Raw genomic sequence first — 14,374 nt, forward strand, 5'->3', positions numbered from 1 at the left:
TCACACGTCGCATTACAATGAAGAACGCTTGCGGTGATTGGCAGCGAGCAAAACTTTTCAAATAGTAATTTTTTTTGTAGCTCTGGGTACAAAAAGGATCGAATGCAGGCATCGTTTGACTGGAGAAGTTTTCATACTACTCAGTACTGGGTTATTTTGGCTGATTCGAGTAACGATACCCAGCCCTAAAGAAAACTGATGATCTGCATCTTAAATAAATTTACTTTCAGATTCTGGATCAATTTTGGAAGTAACTCAGCCACAGCGAACGTAAAGAATTATCTACTGCTCTGATTTGTGCCACTTACTGGCTTCTTCGCTGTCTCGTGCCCGCAGCAGACCTAGACTGCCCATATACTATTGTAATCTTTTGACTAGAGCTGGGCGATATGGAGAAAATCAAATATCACAATAATCTTGACCAAATACCTTGATGTCGATATTGCGGCGATATTGTAGGGTTGACTAATGATGCTTTACCAAATGTTATTTACACAATGAGATTTTTGATAAATAATCATTGAAAATGTATTGACAATATATTTATTGACAATATACTGCAAAATAATAGAACAGCTAGAATAGTCTGGTAACGAAAATGACATCACTTGACTCTAACGAAGCCTTTAAATCCAGAAAAAGACAGCACTTACCACATTACGATATCCAAAATCTAAGATGATATCTAGTTTCAAATCATAATATCGATATAATATCAATATATTGCCCAGCCCTACTTTTGACTGCAATCTCCTAACATGACAGTAAGTTGCTATCCTTCCTACCTTTAGCGCTGATGCTGCGCAGGTCTGTGATTTTCATCAGGGTTTTGGGGAACATGTGCGGTTTGCTGGGCCGCCGCTTCCTCACGTAGATCTTCAGAGCTTCCAGGAGCGGCTCCTGGAGCTGGTCCACCTTGGAGGGCTCCTCCAGGTCCTGACGGTCTAAAATATACACACACATACACACACACACACACACACACACACACACCAAATATCAAGTCAGACTTTAAAGCTCAACCATGCACATCGTTGGGGGGGGTGGGGAGGGGGTTTAGGCGTTTCTGTCTGTGCAAACTGTCAGCTGGTGGAAATGGCAGCGTTTTAGACGGAGGCTCAATTAGCCGCCTGCAAGCACGTTAATGTGGTCGAGCAAGCTAGAGGGTGACTGAAGAGAGGAAGCATTGTTAGAACAAAGCAGAGAATCAGAGAAATAAATCGATTTTCCGTTTCATCTCTACTAGAATTTCTCCCCATGCAGCATGTGTCTAAAAGCCAGTTTTGTATAAAGTACTTGATAGCAATACTTTTGTAAAAGTAGTATCTTACCAGAATTTTTGTAGAAGTTAAAGACACCTTTTAGAATATTACTTGAGTAAAAGTCTTAAAAAAACTTTGATTATGAACTTTATGGCCATGAACAAATATCTTCAGATTTTATTTTGTAGTAACGAGTAACTAAGATGATTAAGGGTAATGTAGCGTAAGTAAAAGAGTAAAATAATACATTTTATTTAGGAAATGTGGTGGCAATGGGCTGTAGTACTTGAGTCCGGACTCGAGACGCTTTTCTGTTGTCTCGGACTCATCTTGGACTCGTTGGTGTTTGGACTCAGACTTGTCTCGGACTAGGCCATTGGACTCGCCAAATATTGTAGTGGGCCTCGACCGAGTCCAGCACTATATGCTTTTGTTCTAAGGTAACTTCCTCTTTAAAAAAAACAAACATTGATGAAGCGCACTGGTTCTGAAACAGGTATTAGTTTAATTCAAAATCCATCTAGAACAGGCATTGAGATTGGTCGCCTTGTATACACCTGGCGGCACTATATACAGTAGGCTACCTCAATCATCAGGTATCAATCATTTTCATTTTGGCCACAGACACAATGTCACAAAGTAATAAGTTCAAGAATGGGAACATTTCCATTTTATATTTTAAGTAAATAATATGGCCTAATTTGACCCTTTCTTTCCACGATCTTGACTGTCTCTCATTTGGACTCGGTCTTGACTTGGACTTAAACCTCTTTGGACTTGGTCTTGACTCGGTCTCAACTAGTCCTGGTCTTGGACTCGACAAAGGTGGACTTGGCTACAGCCCTGTGTAGTGGAGTAAAAGTAAAAGTTTCCAAAAATATAAATAACGAAGTAAAGTACAGATATGTCAAAACTCTACTTAAGTACAGTTGAGTCAGACAACTCACGTTTGAAATGTTTAATACAAGAGCAGAACATTGTGTTTGATGGCCAGACTCCGACCTCATGACTCCTCACAGATTGGGTTTCCATGAGATATTGGTAAGTAGCTTCCACCTGGCCGGAGCCTGCAGGTGGATGTTGGGGTGGTGGTGGGGCTAACAGAGCAGTCAGCAATATCCCCCCCAGTCTTTCAATCCAATTGACGTCCATGAGTTTAACTATGACAAATCCATCTCTTGGCTTTATCTGATGCAGACAAGCTAGAGGCTAAAACATGTATCACAGCTGCTTTGATTAAGAAGGAAGAGTTTATCTCATTATGTCAACTCATTTGGTGCAGAGGAGAGACTGCAGAGATGGTAACAATGAGATAACTTGAGCAGAAAACTAATTTGAATTCCTTTTCTTTCGAGTCATAGTGTTAAGCTCTGATAACTGGAGGTTTTAAAGTCTAAAACAGCAGGCGAGCAACAGCTGAACACATTCAAACTTATCAGCAGACGTGCTGTTCAAAGCTATGCATCTATTCACAGACCACCATTTCTGCACACAGTGATTATTTAGAGGCATAATATAATTATAGTTTGGCTCCAGATTTCTCATACTCCTTGTACGTTTATCATGTACCAATATATACACATATATATTTATAATTATCACGGTTTTACGGTACACATTAAAGAACATGACAGATTACATTTCACTGAAATTGTATTTTGTCTTCACTTGACTGATAAATAAATAAATTGATTGATTGATGTTTATAGCTTTAATTTTACCTTATTATACATCATATTCAGCCATTGGCTATGTGGAGAAGACCAACCTTAATTTTATTTTCATCACATTGCATGCTCTTAGGGTGAGGTTTATATAAATGAAAGTTTGGTCTACACCAGGGGTGTCAAACTCATTTTAGTTCACGGGCCACATACCCCTAGTTGGATCTCAAGTGGTCCAGACCAGTAAACCTCTCCAGAAAGATCTGAAACTGTATCTGCCACAGAGTTTCTTGTCAGCTTGATGTTGGCAAATGTAACTTTCTTCGGCTACGACAGCGTTCTAGGGCTGTTGTAGGAAGAAAAAAATAATGTCACAGACCCAGGAGAGAGGGGTAATATTCTGAGAAAAAACTCAGAATTTTTAAGATTAAAGTCGTTAATTTGGAATTGGAATGAATTACTTCTCTGCAATTTTCACACTTTGCAAAGTCATCCAGTGGTCCTGATTGGAGCAACTATGCTGATAATAAAGTGCCTACCACAGCTTTAATTAATAAATTAACTACAAAGTAGACGGCAGTAAATTAAAACTAGGTGTTCTCTCAGTTTTCAAGTGATATTCTTTAATTATGTTTTACAGTAGTATAATATAAACTATAGTATATAATGTATTAGATATTAGAAGTGAATGGTCTGTGAAACACGGTCTGTTGTTGAACGTGTTTCACACACACTACACCACCAGGCCATAAGGTGGCAGTGTGTGCACGCAGATCAGCAGCTGCTGGAACCTGCAGTCAAGGTGTGTGACTACAGATGTAACCAGAGGTGTCTCGCGCTGTTGCTGGATTATGCAAGAGCCTGTAATATTTGCAGAGGCTCTGGGGATTGAGTATTTAAACATATTGTTGAATAAAACCCCAGCAGTTTTGGAGCCTGAGCCCCGATGGAAACAAAAGGTAGAGGGTGGCAGATAGTAAGAACTGTTAAGTGGAAGTACAGTAGAACTTTGTGTGTGTGTGTGTGTGTGTGTGTGTGTGTGTGTGTGTGTGTGTGTGTGTGTGTGTGTGTGTGGGATCAGGGCAGAGACTTGTGTGTTAATGTGTGTGTAGCCTAACATGAGGTTAGTCATGCTTCGGGTATCTTGGTGGATAACAACCAGAGAAGGCTTAATTCCTCTGGGAGGGCAATTCAAACATTCCACTCAGCTGACTGACACTGCAGTGACATACACCCCCCTCCCCCCGCCCCCTACATCTTTGTTTGCCAGTCAGGATAGTGCCATATAGCAACCTGTGGTTGACCTGGTTTCAGACTCCTGTGGACTCCAGCTTACTTTCATCCCAAACGGGCTGCAGCTCCACTCAATATTTATCTGGAGAAATCAATACAGGCTGACTCTGTTGAATGGAGGAGCAGTCTAGCATGGTTTGAATTTGGAGTGGATCACTTTATTCATTCCACTTGATGTACTCCAAGACTACACCATCAACTCTGTTTAGATGTTTAAATCAGAATTTATGCTAAATATATGATGTAATCAGGCTGCAAAAAGCCTTTAACTTGACATAGCCATTTGACAAAATGAAGGAGGGTTATGGGATTTTTGAGATAGACATTGATATTCCATGGGTGATGCTGCAGATACCCGATACTTTACAAAAGTGTTTCCCAACCTGGGGATCAGGACCCTCCAAGGAGTCAGAAGCTAACTCTGAGGGGTCACAAGATGGTTACCAAGATACTGAAAAAGAAAAAACTGTGGGTACTTTTCAAATCTGGGACATACTGTTAAAGTCCAACTGAAATTAAATTGCATGATTTCTTCAGGTACAGCATACAGATTTGATCTGTAATGTATATTCCTGATTATTTGGTTTCATAAATGTACCTCGTCTGTGCATGTACCAGATTCTTTGTATATAGGCAATCCAATCATTTCATTTTAAAGCTATAGGTGCATTTCCATCCACCTGTTTTTATGTGCATTTTCAATTTGCACATAAAAAAACCTGAGTGGAAAGGCACTAAATAATAATAATGCAAAAAAAGTTTTATAGCGAGACAACAGTTGTGACACATCTCAAAAAGAGCCTCAGTCTACATTAGCTTTCTAGCTAATACCACCTGCTTATCTAACATTGTCACTCCTGCCTGCACCTCAGCTTGTTGAACAAGCTACCAAACAAACATTAACTGGGGGCATGGGCGTAATAAACATATCATTTCTCAAGAGCAAAAACGGGACACAAATAATACAGCCAAAATTGTACTCGTAATAGTAAGTAGGCTTGCAAGGCTGTTTTATTCACTTTAAACATTGGATGAAGTGACTCTTTTCTCAAATACAGATGATGCTGAACTGAGAACTGAGCCTCCTAGCAAGCAATCTAACTAACTAGCCAGCCAGCCGTCCGGCCACTAAATTAGTAAAGTTTAACAACTTAATGTTTCATTCACACACTCTTTTCACAACCTAGATGCACAGATGACTGACAACCTTGTTCGGCTCATTTTCTGTAACCAGTGTAGCATGAAAGCACGGTGGATGGAATTAGCATGTTAGCTAACTAACTATCCAGACGGAGCAACGGTGCTTGTTTTGGTGGAACGTGTACGTTCAAAAGTAGTTTTAGTCGTGCAACAGAAAACTCAGACTGGACAGATAGTCTAGCTAGCTGTCTGGATTTACCCTGCAGAGATCTGAGGAGCAGTTAACCATAGTCCTCAGAAATCCACCGGAGTTTAGAACGCCAACACAAAGAAAGAGGAAGGGGACTGACATCTGGCTGAAAATGAGAGACATCCGGCGGGATTTCCAGCGTCACCTGAACAATCCCGGAAATGAAACGTTATCAATATAGACTAGGTAGGTCCTGACCCCCCCAAGATTTCCCCCTATGCACTGCCATTGTCGGTTTGCAGGCTATACAGTTAATTAGCTAGTCAGCTGTAGCACATTGAATAGCTTTGAAGGTCATCATCTGTGATTTCACATGCTAAATGATGTGTTCCTTATTCTTCAACAAGACTGCTAACCCAATCCCCAAAGACCTTATTTATTGCCCTTCCCTTTCTGCCCCGGCTCGCTCACCTCCGGAAATGAGACAGATGGCGCTGAGGAGGCCTGTCTCCGTGTCGTCCATCTCGATGGGCAGCAGCTGGTTGGCAAAAGTGAACACCAAGTCGGTGAGCGGGCCGAAGCCAGCGTTGTGCATCTGCGTCCGGTTGAGGGTCAGCCCGTCCGAAAAGGTCATGGTGTCCTGGTCAGGGGTGTACCTCGTACAGATACGCAGGATCTGACAGGGAGAGAAGAAAGGCAGGGAGAGGGATAGTCAGCAGGGATTGAGTGAGTGAAGTGATATGCAGTTGGTGTTGATTTATAGTTTGGCTTCAAAAATCTTGAAATTTAACAGTTTTTATTGCACAAACTGACAGACTTAGTGTTCACCTCCAGACTATTGTCAGTGTGGACAATATTCCAGAAAAGCACTAAATCATCAGTTGTCAGGTTGAGTAAAATCCCTTTGACTGATGACCACATACTTTTGGAAAATAGCTGCAAAAGGATCTGCACTAAATTCCATTTATTAATCATTCATTTATCATTTATTAATGGAGTATCAACATGTATAACTGCATTATTACCCAATTGAAGAAAACAGAACAAAGGGATTGTTGCACAACCTGGCAACACCAGACTGTGATATTTGTTTATCACTGATCTATAAAGCATTTCAAAATGACTTAACCATTAACAAAGCCCTTACTTAAAACTCATAAACCCCACACACTTTAGTTTCATATGCATTTTTCAAAGTGTACAATTGTTCTGCCCTCTGGCTTTCCTCAAGATCAGAAAGGTGTATTTTTTTATGTTAATAAGACCAGAGGGCTTACATTTCCAGTTATTATTTCCCCCATACCTTCCCAACATCTCCTTGACATATAAAATGACCCTCTCACCAGAGGGCGGTGCAGCCATACAATAAAACATAAATATGGGTCGTAATTGCTGACAGTCTCCTCACAGCTTTTGAAAATTTTAATTTAAAGCTCCACTAATAAATATTTTTACATTTACAATTGATTGAATAAATATATGTAATGTGCAAGGTGTCGCTCATGTGACAAACCCGAAGAGAACTATCACTCCTGCAGTTTCCATCAGGAGCATTCAGCCTCTTTTAGCTCATTGTTTTGATTTTTAACAGCCTGCAAACTCCGCTTTCATTTTTATTATTTCCAGCAGCTGATTTTATAGAAAAAGCTCTGATAAACCCACTGCACACTACCTGCCCAGCACCAAACAGGAGACAGACACAGCCAGCAACAAGCATTTAGCAGCTAAACAGCCAGATGTTTTTCCCAGGTGTTGGTGCAGACCAAAACAGTGCTAAAAGTAGAGTGAATATTGGACTTGCCAATGTTGCTCTGTGTCTCCTTGGTGTTCAAATTATTTGCCAAACATGTTAGCCATGATAACCTAACATAAAACAATTAATGCAGCTTTAAAAGTGAGAATTAAAAATATGCATGTGGAGGTGGGCGTGGTCTGCATTCAGCTGCAGTGGAGAGAGGTGTGGGGTTACTCATGATCAGAGCAGGGCCGGGTAAGATAATTGACTCCGCTGATTCTTGTTGGACCAATTACACTCTCCCTTTATATGCTGGACCTTCAGCATTTATAGATATCTTCTTGAATTCTCCTTTTAAGGGGTTTTGCATATACCTGGCCCCAATGTGTTTCATATCAAAATGTGCAGAACAAACTCAGCTTTCTGTAAAGTGAGGCCCAAAATTGTTCCAGAGCAATGTATAAAGCGATCATTTGGCCCAAAAGAGGAAATATTTCTCAAATCTCTTGTGAAAACATACCTAGACTAAATTGTTTAACAAAAGTCTTGGCTTCACAAAAGTAGCTTAATGTATGATTAAAATGGTAAATAAATGTCTAAAATGAACATCGCATGGACTTGCCGGTGCATCTGTTGTCCTCAGAGGGTTAATCAGAATCAAATAAAGACAGAAAAAGCACAAAAAACCACAACAAACTGAACTGGCCTGCAAGTTTAACCACTTGATACACATGTGATTGTGATGGTTTTAATTTTCACAGCATTATTTACCTGATATATCACTGTAACCCTAGCCATGACTGATAATAATCTGCAAAACCAGGGCAGGTAGACTCTAGAGTGAGAACCTGGTTCTGTACCAGAACAAGTTTAACAAGTTTCCAATAAAAGAGCAGCAGGGACAACAAGCACGACCAAAACAGTGACCTTCCACACACTCGAACAGAATAACCTTTGGGTCTCCTGCTGCATTGCGTGTATGTGTGTGTGTGTGTGTGTGTGTACACCTAATGAAGCAACCGATGGTGGATGTGAAGCCTACAGTAGCCTTTGAAGCTATTTGAGTGGGCTGGCTCTGACAGTGAGTGGCAGGCGTGTCTGCAACATGAAACAGAATAAAACATGGCTACTGGCGGTGACTTGCACCGGCTGGCCAGGCCTGTGCTTAGACACAGACACACACACAGACAGACACACACACACACACACACACACACACACACACACACACACACACACACACACACACACACAGTGTTTGATCTTTCCTCTGACACTCCCTCACCCAGCCCCTGTGCACAATATCTACGCCCTTCACCAGAGAAATGTGCTGCTGAGTGGATGTTGATGGCTGAGTGACAGCCTGAAAGTCATCACAGCCGGCCTTCAACTTCTCACCTCTGTGTCCCTGGGAGTTCACTTCACTGCTTTGTCACATCTGACAAGTACGACCTGGTCAATACAAACTCCAAAAATCCATATATTAATACATGGCACTGCCACTGAAACTGAGCCAGTTAAAATCATACATAATACTGTTTTAATCAAGGATTCATTTATCCAAGTTGTGTCCAGATATGATTTTTCGCTACTTTGCATTTACACCACACATAAATATGCATATTCATGCATAAATCATTGTTTTTGCAATTACCTCGCCAAAATGCAGATCACCCTGTCACTTCCTGTCTCATTTTCAGATTGAGAGCTTTGCCTTCTGGCTCAGCTCTCTTTTCGTCACAACGGTGCGATAAATTTAATGTAATACCGCACCCGCTGCGCCGATTCTCCGACCAATCTCCTGCTCTATTGTCCCCTCACTCGCGAACAAGACCCCAAGGTAGTTGAACTCCTTCACTTGGGGTAAGGACTCATTCCCTACTTGGAGAAGGCACTCCATCGGTTTCCTGCTGAGAACCATGGCCTCCGATTTAGAGGTGCTGATCCTCATCCCACCCGGTTCACACTCGGCTGCGAACCGATTCAGTGAATGCTGAAGGTCACAGGCCGATGATGCCATCAGGACCACATCATCTGCAAAAAGCAGCGATGAGATCCCCAGCCCACCAAACTGCAACCCCTCTCCACCCCGACCACGCCTCGATATCCTGTCCATAAATACTACAAACAGGATTGGTGAAAGCGCAGCCCTAGCGGAGGCCAACCCTCACCTGAAACGAGTCCGACTTACTGCCGAAAACCCGGATACAGCTCTCGCTTTGGTCGTACAGAGATTGGATGGCCCTGAGAAGGGACCCCCTCACCCCATACTCCCGCAGCACCTCCCACAGTATTTCCCGGAGAACCCGGTCATACGCCTTCTCCAGATCCACAAAGCACATGTAGACTGGTTGGGCGTACTCCCAGGTTCCCTCCAGGATCCTTGCGAGAGTAAAGATCTGGTCTGTTGTTCCACGACCAGGACGGAATCTGCATTGTTCCTTGAACCCAAGGGACTATCGGCCGAACCCTCCTTTCCAGCATCTTGGAGTAGACTTTACTAGAGGCTGAGAAGTGTGATACCCCTGTAATTGACACACACCCTCTGGTCCCCCTTTTTACACAGGGGAACCACCACCCCGGTCTGCCACTCCTTAGGCACCGTCCCAGACTTCCACACAATGTTGAAGAGGCGTGTCAACCAAGACAACCCCTCCACACCCAGAGCTTTAAACATTTCTGGACGGATCTCATCAATCCCTGGGGCTTTGCCACTGTGGAATCCCCCCTCATCCTCCAGCTCTGCCTCTACCATAGAGGGCGTATTAGTCGGATTTAGGAGTTCCTCAAAGTGCTCCTTCCACCGCCCTATTACCTCTTCAGTTGAGGTCAACAACGTCCGATCCTTACTGTACACAGCTTGGATAGTTCTCCGCTTCCCCCTCCTGAGGTGGCGAACGGTTTTCCAGAAGCACCTTGGTGCCGACCGAAAGTCCTTCTCCATGTCTTCTCCGAACTTCTCCCACACCCGCTGCTTTGCCTCTTTAATGGCAGAGGCTGCAGCCCTTCGGTACCTTGCAAGTCGGACGGCTTCCCTGACCACCGGTGTCCACCACGGTGTTCGAGGGTTACCGCCCCTTGAGGCACCTAGCTCCCCGCCGCAGCTTCAGCAATGGAAACTTTGAACATTGTCCACTCAGGTTCAATGCCCACAGGGATGCACGAAAAGCTCCGCTGGAGGTTTGAGTTGAAAGTCTGTCGGACAGGGGCCTCTTCCAGACGTTCCCAGTTTACCCGCACTACCCGTTTGGGCTTACCAGGTCTGTCCAGAGTCTTCCCCCACCCCCTGACCCAACTCACCACCAGATGGTGATCTTCACTCGAGTGTCCAAAACATACGGTCTCAGATCAGATGAAACGATTATAAAATCGATCATTGACCTTCGGCCTAGGGTGCTCTGGTACCAGGTACACTTATGAGCATCCCTATGTTCGAACATGGTGTTTGTTATAGACAATCCATGACTAGCACAGAAGTCCAACAACAGACAACCACTCTGGTTTAGACCCTCTCGTCCACCGGGGTAAACTCCAACGTAGCGGCGCTCAGCTGGGGGCTTGTGAGTATCCCCACACCCGCCCGGCGCCTCACACCCTGGGCAATTCCGGAGAAGAAAAGAGTCCAACCCCTATCCAGGAGTATGGTTCCAGAACCAAGACTATGCGTAGAGGTAAGCCCCACCAGATCCAACTGGTAGCGCTCCACCTCCCGCACAAGTTCCGGCTCCTTCCCCCACAGAGAGGTGACATTCCATGTCCCCAGAGCCAGCCTCTGCCGCCCGAGTCTGGTCTGTCGAGGCCCCTTGACCTTCACCGCCACCCATATTGCATATGTTTGCGCTCTGCTCGACCTATTCAGAAGACTACCTGATCTCAGATCAGTGGTGTAGCCTATATAAATGTTGGGGCGTGACAAAGATAGAGACTAGAGCCAAATGAGGAGGAGCCACCGAGTTGATGTCAACTCGGTGGTTTGTTGAGATTTGCCCGTTTTCAGAGGCAGTTTCAAATTGTGAGATTTTCAGAGGATAGAGGTGTCAATGGGATTTTGAGGTTCTATGTATGTCCTATTTACCCACCAAACTGTTGTTATTCAACTATGACAAAGTAAAATCAGTTTTGCATTCTATCACCCCTTTAAAGGCTTTTAAAGGCGCTGACACACCAAGCCGACAGCCGGGGACCAGTGGCGATGACGGCCGACTGTGGCGTCGCCTCACGTCGGCCCTCGCCGCCAGTAGTCTTGGCCAAAATATAGCACTGGAAGGAAATAACTCTCGATACCAGCAGGCGGCGATAATCTATTCGTCATTCAACAAGGGAAACCGGATACCGTTGCTATGATACACACAACAAACAGCGTTTGCTCGAGCAGTGGCAGAACCGAACAGAGCCTACGGTCCCTCTGCTTCACTCCCCGCCGGGAAGACAGCAGTACCGGGAGATGGCTAACCCGACTGTGCATCTCCCAGACTTTCATCTGTTCTCTCTGCAAAGAAGTCTCCCTACAGTGGGAGCGGAGTGACCGAGCGGCCGGCTGCAGGCTCGTTAGCTAACGTTTCACATTTCACCCACCCAACATGCTCATCATACACTGGTTACAGAAAATTTGCCAAACAAAATTGTCACTCATCTGGCGATAGCAATGTGCTTTCCTATGGTGTGACAAGAGCATGTGAATTAAACATTAAGTTGTTACATTTTACTAATTTAGAGACAGGCTAACCCGAAAATACATGTTTCACAAAATGAACTATTCCTTTAATGACCTGGACATACTGGGCAGGCATACCTTGTTACTATGGTTAATGGTGTAATAGTTGTATCAAGTCAAAGGCCAGCTTTCTGAAGCCATCCTAAAACTACAAGTAAAACTCAATTATTGGACACATAACAAGCCTGTCATCGCTTTCTTTCCATTTTCTCTTCCTTCGTCTCCCTCTGAGCAATGGATGCTAATTTAATCGCCCCCACCCTCTCTGAAACCCACAACAGCCAAGCATGGATAAGGGAGACAGAAGAGGAAGGGAGACAGCCATTTGCCTTTTTCCATGTTATTACTACATTAGTACAGTACATCGTTCCACTTAACAATTCCTAAATGACAAACAAACATTGAGCCGCTGCAGCCGGCCGACCCTGCAGACGTTACTGCATCTGTACTCCATAAAGAACACACAGCGTCTTTAATGAATGCAGAGCGAGTGAACGATATATAAAAAAAACAGATGACCGTCCCAAAAAAAGACAAATGTGTGTAATCTAATCTCCGCTACAGACAGCTACTCCACACGAAGAATCGAATTGACTGGCGTGATCAATTAATCAAATCTTCTCTACTCCCATTGGCTGGCTGAGTAGGTCATCCAATAAGGTTTGAGGATTGGTCTAATGGGAGCTGGGACTTGAGGTCAAACCCACCAATCCCCCAGAAATCTGAGGTTATTGACTCACCACACAGTCTAAACAAATGAATGGATTGTTACACACCCAGGAACAACCAAGAGAAGAGAGAATACATATTAGAACACAATGTACAAAACTCCCTGTATGTTTATACTGCTACGAACAGTTCTGCGAAGGTTTTTAGCTCATTACTGAATATTTTAGAGAGTAAGCTTCAGAAGCATCTACACTGTATCTTTGAGTTACTCTTTTAAAGGAAAACTAACTAATGTAGACTAAAAAAAGGAAGGAAAGAGACTGGGATTAAAGACTAATCCCAGTCTCTTTCTGCAATTAAAGTTGCACTAACCAACACCAAGAAGTGTTCATTTTTGTGGCCAACAGACCAAATCACTGTGGTCTTGCATTGCCAGACCTTCCTCCACAGTGCTGCGGAGGAAGGTCTGGCTAGTCACCACAGCATTCTGGGATGGGAGAAAAATGTGCTCTGGTTTATTGGCATTTCTTTAAACCAATCACAATCGTCATGGATGGCGCAAAGACCCGGAGGAGCCCCGGTGCCTCTGCAAAATAGCCTCAGGAAGGAACTTGTTTTGGTGGAACATGTGTACGTTCAAAGGGCTGCCAAATGTCACGCATTGACCGTGAGACCGCGTTTGTACCTTGGCACATTGCTATTATGATGGCGGATTTGCTGAGCAGGAAGGAGAGATTGTCAGGAGAAGAAACTGATCTGCTCGTGCGTGAAGTGAAAGCGTGCGAGCAGATCATATCATAATACTATTTCACATTGTAATATTTTTATTTTTAATCTTTTGCATGTTTGTGTGCTGCTGCATGTCCCTGTGTGTGTAACAAGCATAGTGTGCGCGCGCTGTGCACAAGCCTAGGCGCATTTTACTAATGCACTGTTAAAATAACAATAAAATGCTGCGTTATTGACTTTAGACCAGGTTTTTGTTGGTCAAAGGCACGATCACTTCACATTCAATGTTTCTCTTTGTTTAATATCATTAAAAGTAAAGTTGTTTGCTGTCGCATTCCCGACTCATTTAAAAAAATATTAAATATTTAAAATATTTTATCTGTATAGTGTGTTTGCCATTTGAGAAGAAGAAAAAGCAGAAGCACCCGCAAAAACTGAAAAGGAAAAATGGAATGGGCTTTTGTTTCTAAATAGTGGAAATGTAACATGCACCATCTTTTTTTAATTATGATTTATTTATTGAGTTTTCAACAAAAAGAACAGACACAGACCCTTATATACATCTGAGTGAGTAAGATACAACAGACCATTGAATGAGGTGAGGTAAGCACTAATAACAAGTGTTGTTACTTAAAACAAGAGGATAAAGTTTGTCAATACCTACACAAAATCACAAACCTGGAAACACACAATACCAATGACTGAAAAAAAAACCAAATAAATAAATAAATTAAAATTAAAATTAAAACCGAACACAAGACACTTAAAAGACTCACAGACGAGACATACTGTGTGCTGCTAGTACAGGGAGAGAACGTGAGCCAGCCAGGAGCCATAAGAAGGTGCAGTTCAGGGGGCTGTTTAGCCAGTGGGGGGAGCATCCAGCCGGAGGGACTGGACATGCTCTTGAAAGGGTTGCCAAATCTTCAAAAATTTGTCATTGGAGCCACGGAGGGAGTGTTTGATTTTCTCTAATTT

The 14,374-nt window shown here is 43.2% G+C and overlaps 1 protein-coding gene across 2 annotated transcripts in view; it reads right to left on the bottom strand.

The window, feature by feature from the left end:
- Nucleotides 1–14,374, bottom strand: part of LOC144529117 (retinoic acid receptor beta-like) — a 314,488-nt gene that overhangs the window by 12,682 nt on the left and 287,432 nt on the right. For both annotated transcript variants that reach the window (XM_078268068.1, XM_078268069.1), the window contains 2 exons: nt 6,021–6,225; nt 786–944 (listed from right to left, as the gene is read on the bottom strand). In XM_078268068.1, coding sequence (XP_078124194.1) covers nt 786–944; nt 6,021–6,225 — 364 coding nt within the window. The remainder of the gene's footprint in view (nt 1–785; nt 945–6,020; nt 6,226–14,374) is intronic.

This window comes from Sander vitreus, chromosome 14, assembly GCF_031162955.1.
Source record: "Sander vitreus isolate 19-12246 chromosome 14, sanVit1, whole genome shotgun sequence".
Lineage (NCBI taxonomy): Eukaryota > Metazoa > Chordata > Actinopteri > Perciformes > Percidae > Sander > Sander vitreus.